This window comes from Cryptotermes secundus, unplaced genomic scaffold (assembly GCF_002891405.2).
Source record: "Cryptotermes secundus unplaced genomic scaffold, Csec_1.0 scaffold929, whole genome shotgun sequence".
Lineage (NCBI taxonomy): Eukaryota > Metazoa > Arthropoda > Insecta > Blattodea > Kalotermitidae > Cryptotermes > Cryptotermes secundus.
Genome location: NW_019725015.1, coordinates 583,656 through 597,031, shown reverse-complemented (window position 1 = coordinate 597,031; position 13,376 = coordinate 583,656). Strand labels below are relative to the sequence as shown.

Genomic DNA, 13,376 nt, shown 5'->3' with positions numbered 1-13,376 from the left:
CCAATACCGGTAGGATATAGAGACTGGTAGAAATCAGAGGGTAGCACAATGGACCACTACAGGTCTAAGTGCATGGGGCAACCCACCCTCTCTAATAACTAACTAACTAACTACTGTACATTTGTATGCATCCAGACGCAGCTACTGTCTGTCATATATTTAAAACAAGCACAGAGTCAGCCCTGTTCAGACTCAGTGTTATAGGGTCTTCTATGCGCTGTTTGTAGCCATTTAGCAATTAAATAATTTCTGTGCTGATTCTAAACATTTCTAATACTGGTATATTAAGCTTAGTATTCCTAGATTTCTAGACTCTGTCCATTGTCTACACCCCAATAAAACATTTTGGAAACTGGGATGTTTTTCTAACCTCAGGTGACAAGAGCAGGAGGCACCTACTCAGTTGCATCCATTACAAAGAGCCAGTCTCCCCACCTTTTCACATGAAGACGGAAATAGATCCCGTTTATAAAATTTTCTGTTCAGAATACTAGATGAAAGACAAGTTGAGAAACCCTGCAATACTGATTGCATGATGTTCATCTGTGTTCACAGTCTGCCAATATACCCTCTCTAGATCCAGATCAATCCAGGTTACATCTTCACACGGCCAACCAATAAAAAAAAAAAAAAAAGGGTAAAGCTANAAACACAAAAAAAAACAAAAAAAAAAAAAAAAAAAAAAAAAAAAAAAAAAAAAAAAAAAAAAAAAAAAAAAAAAAAGGGTAAAGCTATCCCTGTAACAGGCTGTGAGACATTGAGGGGCTCCCACATTTTCTCTATAGACAGTCAGCTCACAGACAGCAGTAGGGTTGCCAGCCTTACGCACCAGCCGCACTTTACCCGAAGGAAGATTCCTGGTACTCACTTCTGGTAGAGGCTGAGTTGACCCCAGGGTCATAATGCAGCTGGAAGGATTAGGTAAATTGAAAATATCCACCTCATCGGGACTCGAACCCATGACCTTCCAGCTTGAAGCATAGTACCTCAACCAACTGTGTGCACCTCCAATTTATTTAAGATCCATTTTGATATTATCATCCCACCCACCCACACACACACCTCCTGATATACAAATTACTGAGTTCCTTAGTATACAGTATTCTCCAGTTTCTCATTACTGTGTCTAGCCGTTATGTATCGCCTTCAGAACTAACCTTACTCTGTGAAAGCCTTCCCAGATTCACCTGAATATTTATCAGATTTGTGAACCTGTTCCACAAACACTTTTTCTTTCGATATTTTGGAAAATATCTCTGAACAAGAGAAATCTTTCAGTGGGTCTTCACAATGATCAAGGCTGTCACTGTTTCTATTTTAAGTCTCTTTTTTTCGCCTGACCATAACACATTTATTACATTTATTACCGTGCCAAACAAAAACTAATTAGACATTTAATGTTAACAGCATTTATGTTCCACTTTGTAAAATGTGCCAACATTTCACATCACTTTTCAGTGACATTTTGGTCCTTTTTTTTTTCATTCCACACTTCCAATTTGCTTTCACGATATTTTTAAACACATGAAAACTCATCAAACAGGTCATCTTCATTCAGTGACAAATCAGGTACCACAGTCTTCATGAAACCATAGTTAGCTTGTACGCTCTTCCAAGTCACCTTTCCCTTCAAACTGATCAAGTCCATAGGGTGAAGAGGCAAAAGAAATGGCAAACACCAAGCCTGAATATATTCAGTGCAGGTATCATAGAAGTCCTCTGGATAGTTATTAAACTTTTCAATCATTATATGTCCTTTTTCTATTTCTTGCAGCTGATCTCTCACAGCAGTTGTAAGAAATCTCTCTGTCTGCCTACAAAGTAACTTGTCTAACAGTTTGATAATTTCATTCATTATTGTGGTATCTTGTTTTTCAATACATTTGATTGTCTGGGAAAAGGTTTCCAAATGGCTGGTAACAAAATGTAAGAGGGTGAATGAAAATGAATTTTCAAAGAAATTCTGAAGGCTGACTGGACACTTCTCAAGGGAAAGTAAATAAGATTTTAATGCAGGGGAAGTAGCAATAATTCTCTATACTGCAGATAAGAGGGAGAGCCTTCTTGTCTTGCTATGACCCAGAACAGTTTTATACTCTGTTTCAATGAATTCACAAAATGATTTCAGTCCCTCAACTCGCACAGAATAAATGTGAAAATGCTGGTAAATCCTTTTAATTATTAACTGAAGATCAATATGTAAGCAGAGANGACCGTGTCTCACGGTGTTGTCGCTTGCAGATTTACCTATACTTCTTCAACCCTGAAGATGGGGGCGATACGTTCCTCCGAAACGTCGGTTAACACCACATATACACGGTGCCAAATCCCAGAAGACTGCTTTCTTCATAGTCACCGCCGTGAAAGCCTCAAATCTTACAATATGTAAGCAGTCCACAGCAGTCTGCACCGCATTGTGCACCACATGTACAGGACAACCTATACCGATCAAGTTGTTTGATATTTTTTCTTGCAGTTTGTAGTACAGATTAGTCTTCCCTTTCCTTTTCTTACCACCGAAGTCTGTATTCGTATTATCTGCTGATATTGCAATAACTTTTTTCAAGGATCTCTAATTTCCGTAACATTTCTAACACATAAGAAAGCAGCAGATCTTAAGTCTCGTCACCTAAATTAATTAACACTAGCACCTTGACCATCACACCTTTCTCTGTGTGAAACTATCTCACAATCAGGGGCACTACATTTTCATCCAGGTTAGATAAATCACTCAGTACAGAAATGAAACGAGCTTCTTTTAGCTCTTGAAGAATCTGTTTTCTTGCAAATGACGCAATAATATTGGTGATTATTACTCTGCATTTTGTTTGTGAACATGTAAATTTATCACTGAATAGTTCTTCAAGATAGTGGTCATGCAATCCATGGATTTGAAGCTGTGGTTATGGACTGCAGTATGATATGCAAGGATTGCTTCCTATGATGCTAGTGATAACTGCTTTTTCATTTCACTAATATTCTTCCTACTTAAATAGTTACTTATGCTGTTATTGGAAGCTTTGTTTCGAACAGCCAGTTTATGTCCCCCCCTTACGTGACTGACGACATCCAACTGACCACCATGTGCAATGCAAAATTTTGCATTGCATAACATGCATTCAACATTTTCATTCACACCTTTAGTAAATGGATATTCGCTCTTAATACTGTCATTAATTCTGCACTTTCGTTTTGCCATCACTAAATGGATGAGAACTGATAAATTCTCACAGGCTCTCACAACACAATGCAAAGGTCAACAAAGAATGCAGAGAATGATACAAATGGAGCTTCAATTGCGGCAGCAAATGAAAATACTACCACAACATAAATGAAAAAAAAGACATATTGCCAACAGAAAAACTTATAAAAAACTCTGTGGTTTTAATCCACAAGCGAACTATACCAACCGAGCAACAGCCTTGTCAGTGAAGTTAGTGCCAACTTTAGCTGATAGAGGGTGTTGTGTGGTCAGCACAATGAATCCTGACAGAAAACTAATAGGTTGTGAAATTATGTTTGTGAATTAGCCACCAGGAGTGTTAACATCATTATAGAAATGCCAACTGCAGAGAACAGCATCCTTTACCAAGCAGTTATTGATAGAAATTAATGAATTAATGTTATAGAAGAGTGCTTAAAAAATAGGACATCTGAGACAAATTCAGGACAGCAGGACATTATATGAAAAAAAAACGGGACTGTCCCAGGAAAAGCGGAACAAATGGAAACCCTAGGTTATACCTCTGAACCATATAATACCATACTTTTTATTGTCTCATAAATATTCTGTATAGTTTTCTTTGTAACCCATTTCTTCCATATTACACCTTTCACTGTCAAGACTGCATATAGTTCATCCAAGGCTCAAAGTCTGACATCAGGCATTCAGAGCTTATTTGCAAGGAGTTTTGTTAAAGAATCAGTTTCTGTGACAGTGTTATTCTCATGAAGTTAAAATAACAGTTCCATGGTCCAATATATACAAATAGCAACCTCATATTGAACATAGTAAAGTTTCTAAAAGTCACATAAATTGCAGTACCTACAATCACACAAGTTATATCTGAAACATGTCTGAGGGTACATGAGACCTTGAGTAGGCAACCTTACAGATGACATGTCCTGTGTGCTCAACAGGACATCCAGTGCAGTGATTTTGGTTCCCATCGTATGCTGAAAAGAGAGTCAGGTAACCTCTCATGATGATGAAACAGTTATGTCGCCATCTGATAATGTAGCACCCTCGGATGTGTTTCAGAGTAGGGGTGGGCAAATTTTAGCCTGCAGATCAGATCCTGCCTGTGACCACTTCTTATGTGGCCCACATAGCTATCATAAAAATTTGCCTGCAGTATTAGTTTTAATCTATGTCAACATGTTTTAACATTAGAATTAAAAAGCTTGTCAGTGACTGCAAGCAGAATCAGCTGTCACACTGATGTGTTAGTAATGGCATTCATTGTGCACACTGCACATTTCTGCTTATTAAAAAAATACTTAAAAATATTATTTTGGCCTCTTTCTGGCCTGGCAAAACACTTGCATCCCGTAATCCAGCCCTTCAGCTATGAAATTTGTCCACCCCAGTTTAGACACACAGCAGTACCCTTACATGCATAATACTGACCAATACCACTGATGCAAGTGTTTGGTGAATCAGTTTGAACCTAGTTTTAGAATCTGCATTATTTAATTAAGCACCAAGCCATGAACACTTATAAGGAAGTGAACCTTGTGGTTAAATGAAGGTGAGCAGTCAGCTTCATACCCCTAGGGAAACAGCTCCTAATACCCACTGGACAGAGGTAGGTTAGGCCCCAGAGCAGGTCTCAACATCGTACGGAAGAGAAATATTCTGCTGCTAAAGGGAATTAATCCCCAGCTCCTGTGTCGTCCAGTCCGTAGTCTAGTCACTGTTGTGACTGCTAATCGAAACTATTCAGTGGGTACCAGGCTTCTTTCCCCAGGGTTAAGGCTGACCACTCACTTTCATACAGTGCTGAAGTTAAGAATGTATGGAGTTACTCCAGTGCTCTGTACATCCTCATGACATGAAACCTGATTAAGCGCAGGGACGACTTTAACCTTATTTGCACTACTAATTAATTTCTTTCTGTTTTTTTCAGGTTTTATTCAAGACTTTTGAACCTAAGATCTTCTTTTAGTTGTACCATCCTTCAGAAAGTCAGCAGGTTGTTTATTTAATTCAGCAAGAACTGAAGTTCATTTGTACATTCTAAATGAAGAGATTTTAGCATATTATTTAAGCGCAATCAAAACAATGCAATAAAGTGAAGCACGTGGCTACACATATCCTCTAAAAAGTCATGACAGAGTGAATCACAAACATTGTATGTCATCTGTTATAACATGTTCTTGGTGTTTGCATGCCTTCAACTGCTGGATCAGTTGAGCTTCATATGGCCCCACAGAACTACCAACATTACAGAATTAAATGTGGATCAAGGCATGACCTGCAGGCTTTATTATTATATGAATGTTGTTTGTAATAAGACCAAGAGACCCTCACTGCAATAAAATGTCAGGTCAACCATCAGAGCATGCCTCGCAGCAGTCTGCCAAGGAAACTGTAGCTCCTAAACCCTTCAAAGGAAAATCTTATGTTCTATCTGAATTTTTAAACTCAAAATTATTTTAACATTCCTCCATCAAGCAGAAATTATGTTCTTGTGCTCAAAATCTTGCAATGGAGATACTTTTAACTCATAAGTAACTCAAAGCAGGCTCAATGGAGACATGTATTCTTACACAAGCTGTTCATGCTGTCTGATTTGCCCTGCTGCATTTTCAAAATGAAGATAACACAGAGATACAATGCAGAAAATAATTATACACTGCTTTCAAACTTCTGAACAATAATTATAAAGTAAAGTGAAATAGTGACATTAAGACTTACACATATATTTTTCGTATATTACTTTCTACCATTTTTTTATTAGATTAACTTCTGGAGTGTCACTGTTAATAACTATGAGTAGGAAACTTTCCCCACAAAAAGCTGACTGCTGCAACTACATCCTGTTCCTCTTTTACCACTGAAATGAAGGGGGCATTCTACATGATGACATCAGAAGCAATATCTCTGCACCTGAATAAAAAATAATTTTAAATGCTGGTCCATCAAACAGATCAGTAACCATGAACTGATGAAGGCATTCTAACAGTACTCTACACCCAACCTAGTCGAACAGACTGGTCAAAGATGATGTGCCATATGTCAGGGAACCCCAGATGTTCAGACTGTAAAATGAATTTATATATGCGTGTAATGTGATTAGCAATGTCCAACCAAAGCTTAACTCAAGTTATTCTGTTGAGTATGAAAGTGTTACAATGTTTTGTATGATAGACTGCATGTTGCCATGTATTTTGAATGTAAAATACTCATTTTCATTGTAAATCATTTGTGTGTTCTGTATAGCATTTACATTGCAGTTGTTGATATACATATCCATTATTTAAATTATTATTTTATTTACTTGCTGTAACATTTGAAGTAATTTTAGGATCCCATTTTGTCTTAATAAAAATTACTTTTCTAGGTCATTCCTAACACAACAAGTAGAGAGTAAATGGCGGTTGTTCATGGCCTATTCAGACATGCTGAGAATACACTCAGGCAAGAACACCATTTTTAGAGCTTCATTTTGTGCATATTGAAGTATAAAGAGATTCTGAAGTTGTCTTGGAAACTCAAATGAAGCATAAAAAAGGTACAGGCAATTGACTTTTAGACATCTGAGTAATGGTATTATTTCAAAATTGAATGAATATACAGTTTCATCATAAAGTTGGGGTTGGAAATCTACCATGTCCCCTTCTCATAAGAACATGTCAAAAAATATGTAACAACAAATTTTATATTATTCTTACAAGTCCCAAACACACAGACTGATAGTTATGGCAGAAAATTTTGTTTGGGATACCAATATTTTTATATGAGACTTGGGTGCAACAGGCTATAATAGACTAGAATGAGGATAAAATTTGAGACAGGTACAGGTACTGGTACTGTGATTTTGTACCTCCTTTTGGCTCATAGTGACAGCTCAAGTGCCATTATGGAGTGCAAGACAGGCATAAGCTTGGTCACCCTTCTTTGCAACATTGGATGGCTGTGATCCCCACCACACTGAGCTCAACAGCTTGATGTGTATAGGGTGGCACCCCTGCATAAAAACTTTTCTCATCTGATTTGTTCACACCCCAACCCTGACATGTTATTCCCACACAGCTTTCAGCTGTTGAACTTGCCACAAATGTTGACAAGAGAGGTACCAACCACTCCAACCTAATCTGTTTATGTTCATTCTAAAATTATGATACCCTCATGAGGGCACTTTGTATATGTTCAGTGTTTCGGGACTGAAGCAGGGAATGTTGTAAAATAATAAATTACTGTGGCTCTCCACAATAATAAAGATCTGCATTATGTTTCAATCATGTTGTTGCTGTTGATGTTGATTGTTTTCACAAGTCATCAAATTGAACAGTGAAGTGGATGCTACTTTTTTTACTGTTATTTTTAACCAAAGATTCAGAAATGTTTGCAAGAAATTGTATAATGCAAGAGTCAAGGGAAAGGAAGTTAACTGAAGTCCCCTGTATTCTGCTCAATCTTGGGTCAGGGCTCAGTTTGTGCTCAGCAGTGAAACATAATTCTACCACAGACATGCTGTGGATCGTTACTCATTTAGAACAATGCAGGGTTTGAGGTCCTCATAGTGGTAACTGTGAAGAGCACCAGATTCTGATGGAAGTCTCAGATTTTGTGACACTGGATAGTTTTGTAGATAGGTACCACTTAGAGGAGCCTGTTTCCAAAACTACACAGCAGCACATCCCAGAAGACCATAATCTTAATACCCACTGCTTTGAGAACATCAAATCTCACTGCTAGTGTGTCTCATAAACCACTCACTCCATTAACGAGAGCCCTACTATGTCAGCTTACTTCGGAATAATTTCTGTTATGTGATTGAACATATGTACAGCTGTTAAAGCAATAATACAGGACTTTATCACTTCTGATTGAAATGAAAAAGGTTCTGAACACAGTCAAATGGGACCTTGGTTAGCTTACTTTCAACAGATCTCAAAATATTATAGCTACTGTATTGTTTGAAGATACATTACAAAACAGCACAGTTGTGTTCAAGACGTCAAGCCCTAATCAAACCATTTATTCTGAAAAGGACACAGGTCACTGGAACGAAACTCTGCAGGAGAAACAAAAAACTGGTTTTATGATTTCAAGTTGCTTTATAAAATTAACTGCTTTTTTATGGCTGAACTACAAAATCTCCCTACACATTGTTTGGTACTTAGATTCTAAAATGAAATTAACTGTTTACAAGATTATTTCTCTCCTGTGACTCATGCCCTTTTCAAAACTAATCCAATATCATCCACTTTATTTAAAAAATGAACACATGTTTTATAAAAACTTACAGAGTATATAATAAAAAAATAATAATGCTTTGTTTAATAATAGAAATTTATTAGAAATTTGATCCAGCATTCAAAATGACAAGCCTTCAAAAATAGCTGCTGGAGCCTTAGCAGGTATGTTTTGAAAAGAGCATCAGCCAGTGATTCAAGCCCTTTTCAACATAAACATGTGAATAAAACCAGCTATACAACAACAGAACACTCAACCCATACTGTTTTCAGATATGATGTAGATTTGCTATGATGAACATGAATCCCTGAAAATGTGCAAATGTCCAACTAATGGATTATGCCTCTTCCAAAATAAACAGTTCAGTTTCTTTTTGCAATAGTGCTTGCTCATGTTGCTCACTTAGCTGTAGGAAACCAGATACTGACTCTCAATGATATCTTGTGATGGATTATTTAAGGTACAGAGCACCATGTAAACTTGAGAGGATACACAAATATTGCCCTCCACTGTACACCACACTTTTGAGCTTTGGCTTTCAGAATTTCTCACATCACCCTTAATGACATCTAAAGGTTATATGTGGAATGTAACTCTACTGGACCCACATCCTCTGGTAAGACAGCTGGTTGGTATGAGCACTGTGACCAAAATGGGCCAACACAGTATCAGTTTTCATGGGTGGAGAACAATGTATGAATTTAGCATTCGGGACTAGGCTACATCAAATGTTAAGGGCTTCCAACATTTCAGTGGATTGTCATTGTTAGGGTTAATTACTGTAGGAGGGGTTTCGGCAGTTCTTATATGGCTCTTGCTCAACAATCAACACAGTCTAGTGCTGAAAGTCAAAGCCATACACTACTGACCTAATGTTGTGATGAATTCCAATGGACATATTATTATTATTATTATTATTATTATTGGACGGGTGGGTTTCCCCATGCACCACTACTAATAGTCTATTGTACGTCCCCCTTTAATATTCTACCAGTCTCCATACCCTGCCAGTACTGGTGCTCGCTATCAGCCCTGTTCAGCCAGCAAGGCTGGCTGCGGTACCCAATGCTTACCCATCTACCGGAGGCATTGGAAACTACTTGGGCGGGAAACTGTTTACCTAATAATTTTGCTCAGAGGTCTCCTAGAGACATGAGGATCTTTTACATGCCGTAAATCTACGACACGGGACCCACGGCTTAAAGTCCCTCCCAGAGGACTTGTTCCCTGAATTTTTCCGCCCTTTATAAATTCGACGACCTCTGCCGGGTTTGAACCCGCGTACCTTGAGTCATGAGGTGGGAACGTTACCCCTAGACTACGGAGGCCACTAGTCTGTACATATACATGTTATGCATACTGGAACAGTGCACAAAACACAACCGGGGCCATTACTTTAGAAACAAAAATACCAAGTATGTATTAGGAAATATAAAGTTGTGTTCAAGCAATCACATGCTGATGTCTATAGGAGTAGTCCAAATTGATGTACAGCAAGAGGAGCACTGTCTTGTAGGATGCGACTCAATGTAGTCTGGTAGGATTCAATCTACCAAACTATAAGGTGGCACATAGTGACTGCTGTAAGAACACAAAATCCTATTATGTATTTAACACAAATTGAGAAACTTTGTGTAAACACATTGCACATACTTTCTCATGTGTAATTGAGCTAATTAAGTAATTAAATTACATTGGAAATGAAACTGAATGTTGTGTGGTAGACTACTACTGATTGTCAAATACCAAACAACAGTAAAATCTGACCAGTAAAGCACATTCTGGCAAAATCAACATCTTGCATTTTGACCCCTGGTATATGCACTGTTAATTTCCTTAAGACAGCACTTATGCATTTTTATTTAGAGATATTCTACCCATAAATTACAAAGTCCATCCAACCGTTCAGTCGCTAATGAGGGGTGGATGATACATATGTATACATCCATCCATATACATGCATATGTACGTACGTACGTACATACATACAAACAGCATAGCAAAAACCAATTTTTCAGGTATGAGGAGTGCTGTTTTCTAGAATGTGTCATCATGTAATCTGACAGAAGTTTGCCAACGTGTCAGAGGAATTCGCTGGCTCCCTCTTAAGTGTAGAAGACAGATGAATTCCTCTGAAAATCCGGTAAATTTCTATCAGACTACACAAAGTCACATTCCAGAAGACAGTTATCTTCAGATAGGGTAAAGTTCCCATGTCCACATACATCTTCAAAGTGTATGGGTGCATCGAGGTACAACATTCTACATCTCTGTACCAGGTGCCAGTGAGTCACCTCTTGGGCCATTCTCAGAATGTTAGGAAAGGGAAATACATCAACTGGACTATGGTCACTCGGCCAACAGTTCTGTTTAGGATATTACAATTTGCAGATGTATGCACAGAATTGCAAAAGAAAAAAAAAACATGTACTTAAAGGCACAGTAAATTCCAGGCTAAGATGGATGGGGCATATGGCACATATGTAAGAGAAGTGTACTCAAAGTTTTGATCAGAAAATCTGGTGGAAAGAGGCCACTTGGAAGACAAAAGCTTCGTTGGATTGGATAATATTAAAATTGATCTTCGAGTGAGAGGGTGTGGTCTAAATTCTTTTGGCTCAAAATTGGTACCAATTGGCTTTTCATATTATAAATCCTCCAGTTTCATTAAGTGTTTGGAATTTCTTGACTAGATTAATAACTATTAGCTTCTCAAGACGGACTGTTGCACAGCGTTAAAGAAAGTCCACTTAACTTCTAGTGACTTTTGTCGAAAACTAATTTCCGTTGGTATCACTAATGTGCATGTTTGCTCATAACACGTTACATCAGACTTTGACCCCAGTATTAGCAAACCACGTGCACTTTGTACTAAGCTTTGCATCACAACCTTTCGACGCTTTCGACCAATTAAACTGAACGCAGAACCAGTTGCTCATTGAAGTTGGAAGGGTCGATGTTGCCATGGCTGCACTAACCAAAGGTGAGAATTGCACAGTCATCTCGCACAGTCAGGTGTTAACTTCGAGATGTCAATGGAACATGAAGTTCTGTTTGGAGGAGAAAAAAAAAACTGTATTCTTTCAAATGATTTAATGTTGTCGAAGCCTGCAATAACACAATTTAATGAACCACTTGTGTGTGTAATTTCCACTCGTACAAACTCCCGTTGCGTTCATTTTGTCAGATATAACGTCAAATTTTCGCGATGTCGCCATGTGTGTAATTTTTAACACGACATAACCGGAATTCGTAGTATGTCAGCATGAGCAAGCTATATACACGAAACATTACGGTAGGGTAGTTAGACGCACAACTTCGCGTTAATGAGGTCCCGGGTACAACCCTCGGCTGTAGAGACCGGCTATCCTAGTTGAAGAAATTTTTGTGGTTTTTCTCAGTCCCTCCAGACAAATTCCGGAGCAGCGCCTCAAATTATGCTACGACCTTTCCAGTCGCGTACGTTTCAGTTCGTCACTCACAAACCATCCTATCTTTTGATGATATAATCTGAACAGCTGGAAGCATAGTTAAGTAAATAAAAAATAACTCGTTATTACCAACATAGAAACTGCCATGTGCCCAATTCCACTGCTTTCTTACATATTGCCAGTACATGGACAGCTAAACATAGGCTTTATGCAGCTGCAGTCTTTTCTTGACTGAAAAAATTTGTTTTCAAAAGATCTTGTATAACACAAGAGTTCAAGCCCATAACATCTCTCTTTTATAACCCCCACCTCAGAAGTTCATATGTCTTCAATGTTGGTATTGCTGATGGAATGAAATTAAAAAAGCATAAAGTTGAAATGACTTCATGACATGAAGTCTGAACCAAGTTCAAAGAAAATACATCAGCTGATTCAAAATATGTTATATGAGTGACACACAACTGCACAGATACACAGAATTTAAAGTACCATAAGACCCATCTTCCCCTAAGGATGCTAGTGAAACGGACAGAACCAGATGCATAAGTATAATGCCAGTAGTTCAGTCTGTCACCCTACATTACCAGCATGCCATATTATTAATATTACTGGCCAAGGACAAAATTCTAATTATTCCATTAGACAGTATAGTTGGTGTGAACTGAATTAATTTATTTGCATTCCATAGATACATACATACATACATACATTAGCGTTTCAGAGTATTCACAAGTGTGCAACTGGCGCCGAATATGAAACTTGTCAAACAACAGTCACAAGACAATCACAGATAAAATCGCAGGAACATCAATTCAACCACAGTTAAAATCTAAACTGAATAGCTCAAATAAATAGATACAATGATTACATACAATTATACCAACAAAATAATTAGCAATACATCATAATTCTCCTTCCTTAACTTGCACTTTGTCTATATTGATGCCTAATGTGGGATATCAGTCAGCATGCACTGCCCTTCTATTCCTTAGCTGTTGATCCCGACAGAAGAGCAAAAATTCATCAACAGTATATGATGGATTATGTATTAGGACATCTCTTATTTCATTTATAAACTGTTTTTTATCATGTACTAAATTAGCTAAATATCCAGGCAGACTGTTAAATATTTTTATACACATGCAATGGACCCCTTTCTGCCTCATTGCGAGATGTGATTGTAGGACATGTAAATTTCTTTTGTGTCTTGTTGGTCTCTCATAAATTGAATAATTAAAAGTAAAATATTCCGAGTTATTTATCATAAAAGTCATCAAAGATAAAATATACTGAGACACCAATGTTAATATATTTAACTTTATAAATGCTGGCCTACATGACTCTCTATGTTTCATCCCCATTATTATTCTAATAGTCTTCTTTTCTAAGAGAAATATTTTCTTGGCCTCTGACGAATTACCCCCAAAAACTATTCCATATCTCATGAGTGAATGAAAGTATCCTAAGTTGGTTAATACCTCTGGATATAGAACAAGTCAAAATAATACCTACTGGTACAA

At 37.6% G+C, this 13,376-nt stretch overlaps 2 protein-coding genes across 3 annotated transcripts in view; both read left to right on the top strand.

Annotated features, from left to right (window-relative positions):
* LOC111863257 (protein disabled) overlaps positions 1 to 7,464 on the top strand; it is a 38,953-nt gene extending 31,489 nt beyond the window's left edge. For both annotated transcript variants that reach the window (XM_023849414.2, XM_023849415.2), the window contains exon 7: positions 5,130 to 7,464. The gene's annotated coding sequence lies outside the window, so the exon portion shown is untranslated. The remainder of the gene's footprint in view (positions 1 to 5,129) is intronic.
* A 3,604-nt stretch (positions 7,465 to 11,068) lies between these two features.
* The window catches only part of LOC111863264 (3-ketoacyl-CoA thiolase, mitochondrial), a 10,652-nt gene continuing 8,344 nt past the window's right edge, over positions 11,069 to 13,376 (top strand). Inside the window, exon 1 of the mRNA XM_023849426.2 lies at positions 11,069 to 11,408. Within this exon, the coding sequence (XP_023705194.1) occupies positions 11,390 to 11,408 (19 nt within the window). The 5' untranslated portion in view covers positions 11,069 to 11,389. The remainder of the gene's footprint in view (positions 11,409 to 13,376) is intronic.